Source organism: Dicentrarchus labrax, unplaced genomic scaffold (genome assembly GCF_905237075.1).
Source record: "Dicentrarchus labrax unplaced genomic scaffold, dlabrax2021, whole genome shotgun sequence".
Lineage (NCBI taxonomy): Eukaryota > Metazoa > Chordata > Actinopteri > Moronidae > Dicentrarchus > Dicentrarchus labrax.
In genome coordinates, this window is record NW_026136704.1 from 32,067,171 (window position 1) to 32,082,973 (window position 15,803).

General features: G+C 39.2%; 2 protein-coding genes across 5 annotated transcripts in view; one reads left to right on the forward strand and one right to left on the reverse strand.

The window, feature by feature from the left end:
- The window catches only part of si:cabz01090165.1 (uncharacterized protein LOC100333421 homolog), a 357,316-nt gene extending 354,278 nt beyond the window's left edge, over positions 1-3,038 (forward strand). For all 4 annotated transcript variants that reach the window (XM_051399643.1, XM_051399645.1, XM_051399646.1 and 1 more), the window contains one exon: positions 1,587-3,038. The gene's annotated coding sequence lies outside the window, so the exon portion shown is untranslated. The remainder of the gene's footprint in view (positions 1-1,586) is intronic.
- A 3,476-nt stretch (positions 3,039-6,514) lies between these two features.
- On the reverse strand, positions 6,515-15,070 carry LOC127363124 (scavenger receptor cysteine-rich type 1 protein M160-like). Its single transcript, XM_051399635.1, has 11 exons — positions 14,884-15,070; positions 12,708-12,977; positions 12,239-12,547; positions 11,592-11,876; positions 10,603-10,908; positions 10,221-10,523; positions 9,161-9,469; positions 8,775-9,080; positions 7,672-8,001; positions 7,449-7,534; positions 6,515-7,366 (listed from the first exon to the last, which is right to left on the reverse strand). The coding sequence occupies exons 1-11, from the start codon at positions 14,930-14,932 to the stop codon at positions 7,343-7,345; spliced, it is 2,577 nt and encodes an 858-aa protein (XP_051255595.1). The 5' UTR covers positions 14,933-15,070; the 3' UTR covers positions 6,515-7,342.
- Positions 15,071-15,803: the final 733 nt, after the last annotated feature.

A 15,803-nucleotide genomic window follows, 5' to 3' on the forward strand; every position in this document is an offset into this window, starting at 1 on the left:
ATGTGATTTTGTGTAAAGAATAAAAATAACTTTATTTGTAAAGCACTTATTTAATCAAGGTAACAAAGTAAAAGCAATCATACAACACACAGTTAAAATATCAGAATAAAAGGAAATAAAACAAAAAAATTTAATTTTAAAAATTTCTGAAACTGTTAAAAATAGTTTAAAAGATAACATTCTTAATCAAGTAGCTTTAGTTATTTTAAGTGAGAATGACTTAATAATGTGACTTTTAATTGTACAATGAGAACAAATACCCAGTAAAAAAGTTATTCATCAGGAATGTTTCTGTAACTTACAAATAGAGTTAAACTGCTTCACTTTTTCTCCACATATATTAGCAGTATGCAGCTCAGTGCAGCTTTATACCATCTGCTTTATGTACCAGACAAAGAGACTGATGATGCTATACTCGGTCTGTGTTTCAAGCACAAAGGAGTTTGTGGGTGTGAAGGAGGTAGTTTCCAAAGCAAAATATAAGCAGGAAATATGTTTTAAAGGATGAAATCTCAGCAGCTCACCAAAGCTGTCACTGAGTCATGAGTGCTGAAAAACAACCTCACAGACCCCCGGAGGCTGCTGTGGGTTGTTTTTTTGTGATTTTGGATAAGTTGGGAGAGGAAATCTGCGCTCGCTTTGCTTTTGTCTAAAACATGGGACGTCTCGAGTGTGTAGGCACACAAACAAAAAGTACTCAAAGAATCTGCACACTGAGGGTAAAATGTGAGAAAAGAGCGATTAAATATAACAAAAAATGTTAACGACAGAATGAATTTCATAGATGAACAACAACAGCAGAAAACAGTGGAGAATTATAACTGAGTACATTTACAGTTTAAAATTGTTCAAATTAAAATGCTGCTTACACGTTAATGCTTCAGTTATAATGATGAAACACTGCTGAGAATTCTTTAACTTTTGGCACCTAAAGCTTCCAGACTTTTACTTGTAATCAGTGCCTGAAATGGACCAATTGTCCACATGAGTACCCTTACTTCTTACTGAGCACCACCACCTCTGGTCCCCTGATGTCCCCAAAAAACCTCTAGCAAGTTCAGGTTTTGGATCTTGCTACCCTTTTTTTTTTTTTTTAATTTTTTTTTTTTTAAATTTTTGGGGGTTTTTTTTTTTTAAAATTAATTTTTTTTTTTTTTTTTTTTTTTTTTTTTTTTTTTATTTTCTTAAAAAAAAAATTTTTTCCTTAAATTGGTTGTTTTTATCATGTTCATAGTTTTCCCTTCGTGGTTGCAAAAGGAAGTTGAAAAGTGAGTTTCGAAAAAAAACCTGGAGCTTCAGCTTGTTCTCCTTCGGAAGTGAAGCCTCAATAAATTCTGCTGTGTAACGTCATTCAAATGGGAAATCTATCAACAGGTTTGTCCTCGATCACGCCTCAAAAATTCGCGTAAGTCATCAAGTCTTGTAGATAAAAAATGTCTCTTTCTAAGGCACCGAAAACATTTCTGCCAATAGATCCTCATAAATGTTATACACTGGACCTCAGAATACGCCTTCTTCTACGACTGCCAGTAAAAAGTCCACAAACAGCAATCAACCAATCTGTCTCCCTCTCTTGTCTCCTTCAGGTGCCCCAATGCGTTGCATGGTCCTTCCAGCGAGCCCCGATGATCAGGTATTCGACCCAGAGATGCCGCCCTAACCCCTCTTGACACCACCAGACCCAGACCGGATGTGAAGGGCAGCCAGAGGAGGACAAACAGCAACCTGTTAGCGTGCAGGAGTCTCCACGCCGCTGGGATCGGACATGTTGGATTACAGGTCAGGCTTCTGGGCATTGAACCCTGCTCGCGTTCGGTGCTTAACTGGGAAACCTTGGATCAGAGTTAACGCGGTCTGGAATCTCTTCTTCTTTTCTGAATAAAGTATCCGATGGTCGGACGGGATTTTAACTTGGGATCCACGCAGACACTAAATGCTGCTCTGGGAATATACCGAACGGATTACTCTGGATTTTCCCGTTTTGTGACATTTTTCCAGGATGTTTTCACGACAGTCGGTGGCACCACTTCCTCTCTTTCCCCAGCATACAGTCACATGCCAAAGGATTACTACAGTATTATGACAGCATTATATTACAAAATTGGGAGGAATATTCAGACTTCCAGAAGCACACCTCTCTCTATTATCTCTTAGCAGTCAGAGAGAAAAAACATGTTGGGCCTTGGATTGAAAATACGAGCACATTGTCAACGTCTTGTCTCAAAAGCATCAATAATAACTAAACGGTGAACGTCTCTGGCACTTTAATCGTATGTTTTCATCTCATCTCTCTTCCCCTTCTGTCCCACTCTCTCTCTCTCTCTCTCTCTCTCTCTCTCTCTCTCTCTCTCTCTCTCTCTCTCTCATTCTCATGAACAACTGAATAGTATACTCTCCAGTATTACCAATCTAAACTCTTCTGGCTCTGAATGACTTAGATAATGTTGAAATAATCAGTGTGTTTGCGTCCATGGTGGATTGGTTCTCTCTATGTCGGAGTATTACAAAAAAAGCGAAAAAAAATAAAACTTGATGTCCCGAGAACGGAGCCTTGAGGAACGCCAGCGAGGATTTTATTCAAAGCCAAACCTAAAAGCACAGATGTCGGCTCTGCATTTGATGGTGAAAATGGTGAATTCTGTTATGTTTGACACTGGGAAGCGGCCGCACCCCGTTACGAAACAATGGTGAACTTGACCATAAGTGTTCCTATAACTAAAAGCTGGCGCTCGAGATCGTTAAATGTATTACGCGGTTTTAAAAGATGGCCAGCAGAACTTGCGCTGTCCCGTCCCCTCCCTCGCCCTCGCTCTCCCTCTCCTTTGCCGTTTGACAGTGTCTGTGTTTGTATGTGACATACACCTTACAGTCTTCGATGGTTTGATACCCATGATGATTTACTTTGAATATAACGAAACAAACGACCACAATAAGGAGAAAAAAACACAACAACAAAATGCGAAATGGGGATTTTATGCTTTCATAGATACAATTATGTGGATTTATAATGAAATAAAAAGGTATTTTTCTTGGAAAAAGTGTACGTGTTGTTATTCAAATTTCAACAGAAGCTTATTTATTATAAAACGTTATTGTTTGATGGACTAATGATTGTTACAATGGCCTAATTTTCAAATGCTGAAGATTTAGGCTGCAATTTTTACTGCTCACACTTTTTTGTTTTATCCTACAGGATCAAATCTGTACCTTAATATTTGACTCTGGTAATAACATTACTGAGATTGCAGTGACCTTTTGGTTTCCGTAAAGGCCACTGAGGGGCTGTCAGTCTCTAAAATGTAGTGCTGACAGAAAAAGTGTTCCACACAAAACACAAAACGGCATAAACAAAAGGTGCACAACCAACAAAACCCTTCTCACATGATGCAGCAACACACTCAAACTTGATTACAAACACATTTCTGTCAATTACCTCAAAAGAAGGATGCTTTGCTTGATGGCTGGAGGTTAGTTCAGGTGTTTTTAAGTCTTGTTGTATGAGGTACAAGTGAGTAGGAGTTCTGACAGGGAAGCAGTGCTGAATACAGGGTCAGCAGAAAAACGTATTTTAGCCACAGAAGAAAAATCTGAATCAGTTAAAGTTTACGATAAGAACCTTTTCAGCGTTTTACCTTGTAAGACAGCCTTTTTCTTTGGTACTACAATTCCTCAACCTGTTTGGTCTCCATCTGCAGAGAGAAACAAATCCATACAATAAAGGTCACTCTTTTTTTTCTTCTTTTTTTTTTTCTCTTCCATAAACCTCTGTAACTCCGGCTGCTGGCTGACTCACACTCAGAAACAATATTCTTGGCCCTCATAAACATAAAGTAATAAGTTAAATGTAACTAAATGTATGAAATCAGAAGTTTATTTATTCAAAAAAATTAAACATGATGTAAATATTGAATGCAAATAAATCGAGTAAACTTCCCAAATCCCATAAGGAGGCCCATCACACTCCAACACTGTAGGTGGGGCTTTTTTTAGGGATAAATATTCAGCAGTTCGTTGCTCCACCTCACCGCCGGGGCTCCTGCTGACCTCTGTCTACTGTAAGTAATACTCTGACTGTGGATGAGTTCCTCGTACAACCCATCAACATATAAAAGATGGACGTTGTGTCTCCGCTTCCTCCCACTGTACAAAAATGAAACAAAATATGGTGGTGACGTCATTCGGAGCCAGAGTCTACGCAGTTGTGATCGGGGTTGGCGATATCAAACTCCCACCCATACTTAATCATAAACAGGGCTCAGCTTTAAACATGAAGTATTTCTTAACTGTTGACTTAGAGACTGCAGGAGCAGAAACAAAGAGCTGCGCAGAATGTCTGATAACTAAACTAAAGGAGAAAGGAACCATAAATGGTTTTAAATAGTAAAGGTAACAAACATAAACAGCTGTCTTCTTATGCCAGGAGAGGGAAGCTGATGAGTTTCATACTTTGCACAGTGGTTAGTTGGGAAAGGACTACAAAGAGCAAATCTGCAAAATCTGTTATAAACTATATTAAGAGGAAGAAGATGTGTTTTTGGTGCAGCCTGGTAAATAAAGTCAGCGTAGTCCAGCATTGGTAAGATTAGTTGTAAAAGTAGGAAAAGCACATTATTCTTTTCATCAATTCAAAAAATTGTTAATTTCATTGTGAAAGTCACCACAAAAGTTTTAAAATGAGTATTACTGCGGACTCACTGATAGAAATTAATCACGGCGATGTCGAGCTATTCATGTATGAATATAAAGATTTTAAATACAGATCCAAAACCCTGATTTGTAGAGCGACGTCTTGTTGACGGTTCATTTGAGCTGCCATGTCTTCGGCGCACTGGCAACAGTTTCTGTGTCGCGCTTTAAACAAAGATGATTGTGATTGTCAGTTTTAAATACAGAAGCTGAATTGCCTTGTCATGGTTAGACAGTGAGAAGTGTTGTTCAGATTGCCTGCTTCCATTACCCAGTAGACAACTTTTAATGATGACAGGCAGCGCTGCATGTTATCATCACCCTTCACAAACAACTCAAAATGTCAGCCTGTCAAGAATAAAAAATAAAAAAGCTCATTTTCCACTTTGAGACATGCATATTTTGATGTTTTACAAAGGGTTGTCGATTTTTTGTGTGCGTTGGATACAATATTGGTCTTCAATAAGGCTTTAAATAGTTTAGTTTTACCTGACATCAACTGTTGGGATTGAAGGTTGTGGCAGAGCCCTGACTTCCATCAGGATCTCATTTTAGCAAAGAGTGAAGTGACAGCGAGGCTTCTTGGCGTATAAGTGATGTGGGAGACGTGAGCACTGAAATAGAATAACAAAACTTTGAATTGTTAAAATGTAAAGATTTTTTTTTATTTTAGTCAGTCTGCTTGAAGTTTCTGCCTTTTCCCTTGTGTCTCTGTATCTAATTTCATAAAGAGTATGATCTGCTCTATATGGAAAGTGTCCTGGGATAGCTGTTGTTATGATTTGGCACTATACAAATAGAATTTACTTTAATAAATAGCTTTTTATTTGCACATTTATCTCCGTTTTCCATATTTCTTTCATCCTGGACGAGCCCCCAAATGTTACATCCCAACGGGGATTCAATCCAGGCGATGTGGGGAGTAAATATATTATAATATTAATAAACGCAGGATAAAAGAAACAGAAAACTACTTGTTTGTTTGTCACCTTGACTGTTCCAGTCTGTAATGTCCCAACAGTGTCAGGAAAGTGAAGACGTTTCATTATTCAGTTAAAGCAGCATTAAGACGCTCTACAACGGGGGTCCCAGACTGCCGACCCAGGGGCAAAAAAAATAAAATAATCGGGGCTTTAAGATTATTTCCTTTTTTAATTTTTTGATTTTGTTTTTATTTCAGTTTATTAAATAATCATAAGCCCAAAAAATCTTGTATGTTATTACAGACGTAGTTTCCTATGAAACAAATGAGCAGAAAGTATGAATAAACTAATGTGGGTTAAACGACTGTATAAAAGCAGCTAAACTGACTATAAAGACACGTAAATACTCAAGTTGACCACATGGTGGCTCTCTAACATCATAATATGTGCAACAGGATCACAATACAGACTACAAACATCACATATCATAAATAAAAACAATAACATTGATAATGCACCAAAATATGGGCCCAGATGGGTTTTTTAAAATTAATTTATAGCTTCCCGAGGTCTCCACTGCACGACATGGTGAAAACATTATATTGAGATACTGTGATATGATTTAATTGAAGTTTCATTATTAAAACTATTCAAATCATGATGATGTGAAATTGTGGGAGGTCTGTACATGTTTGCAGGACTTTCATTATACTGCTGCTTTATCTTTATCAAAAAATATTGGTAATTTCAATGATATTGTGATTAAAACAAATGTGTTTTGACCCCTGATTTAGCTGTTATCACCTTCAGTAGACTTACAGTATTGTTTCATTAAGGGCACATTCAGTCGGTCCCAACGGATATAAAATTCATCATCCAGAAAAAAAAAACATGTCTCCAGTGCACATCCATGTTTTATTTTTATTTTCTCTAAAATATGTTCACAGTCCTCATGTACAAACCTTGAGGGATGTAAAAAATTTAATGTAATAACTTCACATTACACAGGAGGGTTAACAGTGCAGAAAGCAAACACAGACGCTTTTACAGCAGCTCAGCAATGTCTGCAAACCAGAAACGGTTATTATTATTATCATTATTTTACATTAGTGTATCTGCATCTGGCTCTGCAGCCAGCAGAGGGTTAGTTATCTTAGAGACCCCACAGAGCTCAGATTATAACTCAAACCCTGCTTACTTCTTATCCCCACCTCCTGGTGAGTCGACCAAGGAGGCACATAACCATATCTATCTATCTTTATCTAACAACACTGAGCGTTAACAGACAATGTCCTTGTTAAAATACTTAAAAACGCACCTTTTTTTGGGTCCAGTTCAGGCACTGCTTTCCACCTCTGAGTCACAGTATTTAAAGTAAAATAAATATGTAAAGTTAACACATAAAAAGTCATCAACCAATAAATTAACCACAATATTATAAAAATTAAAGTGATAGTAACTGGAGAGGCCAGTAAAGGCTAACCCTGACCTCTGCTCATACCCAGGTCAGTTTCACCTGTAACGACACAAAACAGTCTGAAGCTCAGTAATGCTCAGATCTTTACATGGATACGTGTAAATAGGATCAGGGCCCTCACACATTGAGTTTTAAGGGAAAAGCTGCCTAAAATCTTTTCACTATTTCCACTAGTTTTCCATCTGAATGTGAAACAAGCACCGTCGGAGTCTCTCTCCTCCTCCGTCAGAACTGGAACCACCAAGAACACAATCCTTCATCTCCACCTTCTTCTGCACGCCTGGAAAGACAACAAACATGTCCTGTTATTTCTAAAATAACAACAGGTCTCCTCTAACTTAATCCATCAATCAGTGCAGTACCTCAGAGTGGCAGCAGAGGGCGATGATGAGTAACATTAGCCCCAGCAGGAGGACCACAAGTCTGATGATCAACTCTGTTACAGAGGCTGAAACACATCATATGACATTATTTTAATTCAAGAAAAAGTTGCTTTAAGTCTTTTGAAACCTTTAAATAAGAGTAACGGTCGATATTTAATCATGTTTTTATTCAAATCTGATCAACTGATGTTTATGAAGTTACCTCCAACAGCGAGATAGAGCGTCTGGCTCTCAGAAGAGAAGTTATGGGAGAAAACATAGACGTGATAAACGCAGCGGTAGTCGCCCTGGTGGGCGTGGTCTGCAGCTGGGAACAGGAAGTGAGCAGAGTGATTGACAGCTGGCAGCGTGTAGTTCTGTGCTGCGTCGGAGGAGGCGAAGACGAGCTGGAAGGAACCTTCTTGGTACTGCGGTTCGACGGAGCATGTGATGGTGAAGTTGGAGCCCATGAGCACCTGAAGCCCCTGCCACTTGGCCTTGGAGACCCCATCAGTGGAGGGAGAGAGGGAGATGTTTGGATGAGCCAGCAAATCTGTTGGCAAGAAGGGAGATGATTGGCTAAGAAATCACTTTCCAGCACCTTCCAGAACATTTTCCACGAGATTTTATTGACAATACAGGACAGCACTTTTCAAATCAGATAGATATTTATTTTGTTTTACAGAAAATTTGAATGAGGAGCTAAAATACTAATACTTAAAACATTCCAGCATAACCAAGATTTTATGGAATTTTAATCAAATTCCAGGTGGTTAAAAAATAATTTTGATTAAGTTGCTTTTGCTAATAATTTTAAGTGACACTAACTTAGTTTTGTAAGTTACATGAAACATTAATTATTAATACATTTTTCCAAAGTATCACCGTACAAATAAAAATTTGAAAATTAAGGAATTTTCACTTAAAATTACTAAAGTTACATAATCAAGAATGTTTTTTTCTAACTTACTTGAACTAATTAAGTTAGTTTTGAACTTATTTAAACTTAAATGAACTGTATCTGGTTTTACAGTGTATATGATTACAGCGACAACATTGCGGATTACAACCCTCTCGCATCACCCTTCCAAGTGTGAAGGAGAAACTAAGGTGGCTGCAGAACGTGTGAAAAAGTTCATTGTGGCGGACTCCACCAGAAGAGGACCTGCTCCCTCTGTAGATAAAAACAGCTCATTCTAAGGTGATAAAAATACAATAATTCTTATATTCAGGTGCTTAAACACTCGTGAAAACACACCTATGAGTATTATATTTAATTTCTGACAATAAATGTTACACACTGGACCTTTAAGTGTTCAGTATTACCTGAGCATGTCACGTTAAGGCCAGTGTAGGTTTCAGGAACATTAGTCAGTGTTACACACTCCAACAGTGTAGCTGCTGCCTGGACACAGGAAGACCTGATCCACCACACAAGTCTGTCTGAAGCATCGTCTGTTATCTCTGTTGAAACAGCGGAACCACAGTCCAGCAGTCCACACGCTGCCGCTGCAGAGCTCTGGTCCCACTGAGAATCCCAGACCGCCACTGGTCTCCACTCTCCCTGGTTCTTCAGCTCCAGTGTGCCAGCGCAGCGGCTGGCCTCTCCCACCAACCTGATGTAGTCTGGATCTGGAGCAGAGGCAGGAAAATAATCAGTAAAAGAAGAAGTAAGCTAGTAGTCGAAGCCAGAGCTGTAGCTCCTCTCCTACCTGAGCAGGTGAGTCCGACAGCTCTGCCAGGTGAGCAGGGGCCTCCTCTAGCTGAGCCGGACCTGTCGCAGTCCCGGAGAGCAGACTCATTGCCTTCACACTGGAACTCTCTGGTCCACATTGGAGCCTTCTCTCCTCCATACAGCGCCCCCTGGAGGACTAAAGGAGCCCCACAGCCGAGCTCCCTGCAGACCACCTCTGCATCCCGCAGGTCAAAGTCTTCTTCACACACCGAGGACCACGACTGGTTGGACTTCACCTCCAGTCTGCCTGAACACAGACTGGTCCCGTTCAGCAGCCTGACAGAGTCTGTGGGTACATTTATATTTCACTTAAGTAAAAGTACAGAAGTATTAGCATCAAAATGTACTCAAAGTATAAAATTAGACAGAATAGTTTTAGAGTAATGTATATTATGTTGGATACAATCATGGATGCATTCATGTGTTCATCACTTTAATGTTGCAGCTGGTAATCGTGGAGCTAACTGTAGCTACATTTATATACTGCTGGGTAGCTTCATCTATAATATCGCATCGTAATTTATTAGCTGATTATATTTCAATCTGCAAAGCTGTGGGATAAATAGTGCAGAAAAAAGTACAATATTTGCCCCCAAAACATGGTAGCATAAAATGGAAGTATCTCAAAATTGTCTAAAAGGGTTAATTTAGGTCATTTTCAACCTTATTTTTTCATGTTCTTGTGTCAAAGTACTGAGTGAAAGCACTTGCAGCCTGCAGCCGCAAAACAGACCACAACAGGGTTGGTAAACTTTGGATTTTCATCTCTCTGTTCAAAGCCACCAGACTCCATTGACAGATTACAGGAGTTGCTGGTCTACTGAAACCTTGCTTGGTTAGATCTGATGTGATTATATTCTTGAGTTTGAGTGTTGAGAGTTTTACTATGATTCTGCACTATGTTGAAAAGTTATTCATGAAGACGTATTTTAGTTTGTTCACTGTACTTGTTTGTTGTAATGTTCTAATGTTAATCCACTGCTGGCAATATAACATCGTAGCATGGCCTCTACCACAGGTGTCATTAATGGTGTTACCTGAGCAGGTGATTTCCAGGCTATATTCACTGAGTTGATCCTTCATTGTCACACATTCCTTCAGTGTGGATTCAGACTGAACACAGGGAGAGTTGATCCACCACACAGGTCTTTCTGAGGACTCTGTTCTCTTTGCTGCTGAAACAACTGAACCACAGTCCAGCCGTCCACACATCGCAGCCGCTACCTTCAGGTCCCACCTAAAGTCTGCGTTAACCACAGATTTCCACTCTCCACGGTGCTTCAGCTCCAGTATGCCAGTGCAACGGCTTGTCCCCCCCACCAACCTGACATCATTGGGGTCTGATGAAGGTAAGTGAACGATCAGGGACAAAGAAAACACCACTTTAAATATAAAAGAGTCAAATCAAAGCAGCTCTACCTGAGCAGGTGAGTCCAACAGCTTTCCCAGGTGAGCAGGTGCTTCTGGCCGACCCCGACTTCAAGCAGTCCAGCAGAGCCGACTCATCGCCGCCACAGGGGAGCTCCCTCACCCACACCGGAGCCTCCACCTCCCTGTAGAGTCCCCCCTTGAAGACTGAAGGAGCCCCACAGCCAAGCTCCTTGCAGACCACCTCCGCCCCCTGCTGGTCGAAGTCATCCTCACACACCGAGGACCACAGCTGGTTGGACTTCACCTCCAGTCTGCCTGAACACAGGTTGGTCCCATTCAGCAGCCTGACAGAGTCTGGAGAGAGAGAGCTGGGTCATGTTTGGGGCCACAGCTTCGATGCTCAGGTACTGCAGGAAAGCTCAATATTCCCATTACATTACACACTGGGAAATAACTTAATGTGTGTGTGTGTGTGTGTGTGTGTGTGTGTGTGTGTGTGTTTCTATGTTCTCTGGCTTAGAATTTATGCCAATAAGGAAAACCTAAAATGAAAATTGGATTTGAAATGGAGAGCGGAACAGTTGAGGAGGATCTATTGTCAGAAATGTAATATAATATTCATATGTATGTTTTCATTAGTGTATAATCACTTGAATATAGAATATAAAAACATGACAATTCTTATATTCAGGTGAGAATCGTCATGTTTTCTGCACTAACCAAGAACAGACAAACCAAACATTAACTCTAGATTGGGCCACCATAGTTTCTCCTCTTGAAGAGCAGGCTGTATTCAATTGGTTGCAATCTGCAGCACTAGATGCTTCTAAATCCTTCACACTGGTCTTTCAAATTGGGGACAGATCCTTTTATATGATTGTCAACAAATAACAAATACTCCTGCATTCGATTGATTACTGTTGCAAGGGTCACTCGAGCATTGAATTGACTCATAAAGCAGCTGTAAACTGTATTTTCCACCTGTGAGAAGTCAAGACACTGTAAAGATTACTAGTAAATGTCATTAATGGTGTTACCTGAGCAGGTTATCTCCAGGCTGCCATGGGAAAATGTAGGTCTATCAAAACAGTCCATCAGTGAAGACGCACAGTTAGATCCGGCTGCCCAAACATTTGTCTTTGCAGGATTCATTCTTCTTGTGGTTGAAACAGGAGAGCCACAGTCCAACAGTCCACACGCTATACCTGCTACCCTCAGGTCCCAGTCCCTCTCATCCAATGGTTTCCATTCGCCTAGTTTGTTCATCTCTAGAGTGCCACTGCACCGGCTGGCTCCTCCGACCAACCGCAAACCACTGGGATCTGGGTAGAAACAAAAAACTTAATTCAAACAGAAATGAACCAATATGACAGTTGGAACAGTGGAAAGTCTAACAAAGACAGTTTGGATGAGTTTTATTTAGTTTCTACACTATGCATGAAGTTATGATGTTACGATGATCTGTGAGGGTTTATTCCAACCAAACCAGATTTGGTGATTGTTGGAAAGACAAATAAAGACGGTTTTGGTGATTTTTTATTGTGTTTCTGTTCAAAGTCTGCCTGGAAATATTTGTGGTTTTGTCAGTGGAGTTTGGTGCTCCAGTGCGACATCTACTGGCAGTGAATTATATAACCTTTACAAACTACTAACATAATCCACTGGTGGTCATGTTTTCTTTTACCTAAACAGGTGAGTCCAACAACTTTTCCAGACGAGCAGGTGTTTCTAACTGAGCTGTCGCAGTCCAGGAGAGCGGATTCATCTCCTTTACACTGGAACTCTCTGGTCCACATTGGCGCCTTCTCTCCTCCATCCAGCGCCCCCTGGAGGGCTGAAGGAGCCCCACAGCCGAGCTCCCTGCAGACCACCTCTGCATCCCGCAGGTCAAAGTCTTCTTTACACACTGAGGACCACGACTGGTTGGACTGGTCAGACTTCACCTCCAGTCTGCCTGAACAAAGACTGGTTCCGTCTAGCAGCCTGACAGAGTCTGGAGAGAGAGGCAATTCAAATTGTTTTTGTTTGTTTTTTTTGGTATAAAGGAAGCAAAGTAGAAAGTACTGAAGGGTTCACCGGTTGGTGGTTGAAAAGAGGATTTTGGGGTGTGCTTGTCTCACATGTGTAACTGCCTTATTGTTAATGACACTGACCTGAACAGGTGATCTCAAGGATTAACTCATCGGACACCATACTGATCGGCATAAGGCCAAATTCAGAAACAAACATAGGTATGGAGGAATGCTGGGTTCTCCGTAATGAAACAACAGAACCGCAGTCGAGCTGTTGGCACACGGCAGCCGCAGACGTCAGGTTCCAGTTGTACTGGTCAACCACTGGTCTCCAGTCCCCCTGGTGTCTCTGCTCCAGGCTACCAGCACAGCGGCTGGCTCCTCCAACCAACCTGACATCAGCAGGCACCACTGAACACAGAAACAATTAAGTTATTTAGAAAAAAAATAGTGCACAAACAGACAATTATTATTTCTCCATTAGCTGCTTTCTATCTATCTCTGCTAGTAACAATCACATCCAATGACAAATTTTCTGTAGCGATGAAGTTCTGGTCAGATAATATAACAAATGCATTGTATGTTTGTTTATGTAATATAGTTTAGCCCCCAAATGAAGCTATATGAACTCAAAAGCAATAAATTATTGTGGCACATTAGTAAAGCATTGAATAGAAATATCTAAAGGTGGCATTAGAACTCTGGTTCCCAACCTGGGGGTTGGGACCCCCACTAAGGGTTGCCAAAGCTTCACAGCGTTTCGCGAGGCCTTCTTGATTTTAAGGCGCGCTAGAAAACCACAGTAGGCCTATATCTCAACATTTAGTTCACCTCTGTCAAGATAATGTCATGTAAATTGTCTAATAGAACAATGGCCAAGCATCAGGGACAAGAAGGAGCCTATTAAGTCTGTATGATTGTGTAAAATGATTAAAAATATATATATAATAATTGTCTAAAAAGTTCCCTAAACGGGAACTAATCTGCTCCAAATCTCTCGTTTTACACGAACTTCTTGCAGTTATTAATAATATATTATAAAATATCCATAAACTTTGTCTCTGAGTCAGTTTACTAAATGATAGAAAAGGGTTTCCATTAAGGAAAAAGGTTGGAAAGGACTGGATTTGAAATCAATAAACTTATTTTATTGAATTTAAGAGTCTGAAATGTGACCATAACAGAACATTAAATACATTTTAACATGTTATTTTTTTTAAATTAATCTAAATGAATGTGTTAACTTTGACACCAAACTGGGGTGGCCAGGCATTTTGTACTTGAGGTGAGCCTGTGAAGCCATTTTGTGCAGACTGACTGCAACTGTGTCATTAAGGCAGCAGGAGGGACAGTAAGTTCTAATATTCTATAAAGTCAAATAATATCCATACAGGGACTGACAATATGTGTAGGGTTTATTGATTTTATAGTGAATTATTTATCTATATACTTTTAGATATTCCTCCATTAACTGACGTTTCTGTGTCTGTATTTCAATTCTACACTGTAAAACCTGACGACACATTTTAGTAAAAGATGTAAGTTATCATAAATTAATCCTCCAAACAAACTGCAGTCACTCATTTACATGAAGTAAACTCAAAAATAAACTGTTGAAGCAGCTCAGTTGTTTAGAGTAAACTTAAATGTGTGCAGTATTTTAAATACAGGCGATTTAATTCCACTTTAAGTTGACTTTATATCATTGTAAGCATTATAATATAGTATAATATAGCGCATAGCTTCAATTGTTGTTTTATTTTGTTTATTAATCATCATAAGCCCAAATATGCATCCAAATAATTCTTAATGATTCCCAAAGTGTAAAGATTTGATGTTTTTCACATAAAAAAAAACCACAGAAAATTAATCTGCTGGCATTTTAATAATCAATTAATTATAATTTGTTGTTAGGTCAGCTTGTTTTGACAGGTAAAGTAATAATTTGCTTTAGTGGAAGAAAACTCAACTTAAGTGTCAACATTTGTATAAAGAAGATGTATTTAAGTGACTTTATTCAGATAAATTCTGTTCACACATTTTAAATAAGTCTGGAGAAATACTGCCTGTGAGTTTAACTTCAATTAACTGAATGGAAATTAGTACAAATCAACTTAATTTACTCAAGTTACCTTAAAGATAAATACCTGAGTTACTTCAAATCAAATATCTCTCATGCTTAAATTTCCTCAATCAGTTTGAGTTGAACTAACTCATCAGGTTTTACACTGTATCTTATGACATTATAATTTTTATCTTGGTATTAATTAATCGGTTTCTGCCTGTAACCGAAGTAAAACCAGAACCAGAGTCCTACCTGAGCTCCACAGCGACAGAAACACAGTCAGCACTCTGTAGGGGTCCATGTCCGCTCTGTGAGTCGTCAGCCACCGGACGCTGGTCTTTATCAGGCCGGGAGTCAGGGCCAGCCCTCTGCTTTTATTTTTGTAACTATTTCCTGTCTGCACACAGCTCTGTTTTCTTCTTCTGATTCTCTCTTCTGATTATTAGGTGTCTGTTTAATGAAAATTCTGGTCAAAATTATGATAATAATACTTTTATTTTAATGTAAATGTTTGCTAATAAGCTCATTTTTTAACCTATTCACAGAATTAAAGAGGATAAACCTCAGAAAACTACCAGTGAGGAAGATTTTTAAAGTTCAATACACAATGTATTATTATTATTATTATTATTATTATTATTATATTTTCCTCCTAGCAGAAGCAACTTAAGAACAAATGTTTGTACGTCATGCATGCAGTCTTTAAAATAAAGCTTCCTGCCATGCCGATCTCTTCAGTGCTAGTGTCGGTTGCTATGGTAACGTGTATTTGCATGTATAGTATAGTATAGTAATATATAGTATAGTATAGTAATGTCGCTCAATAGCTCACAGACAGTGAGAAAAATAAACCACACATGCTCCTGTGGTTGAATAATCTGACTCAGCTCTTCCAGTCCGAGATAAGTGACTTGTTTTGTGGATATTTCATATTATGTTCAAAACTGTACAAACATTTGTGTAAAACCAGAGATTTAGATGAATTCTGAGTGGATTATTTCCTGTTATACAACTCTCTGTCTGTATTATGTATTTTTATCAGTTTAACAATCACACAGACTTAATAAGCATATTGTTTTTGATAGATTCAGTGTTTTCTCCTCCGTGATGCTTTGTCATTGTTCTATTTGACTTTACTTTTCTTCACAGAGGTCAACCAAAAGCTGAGATAT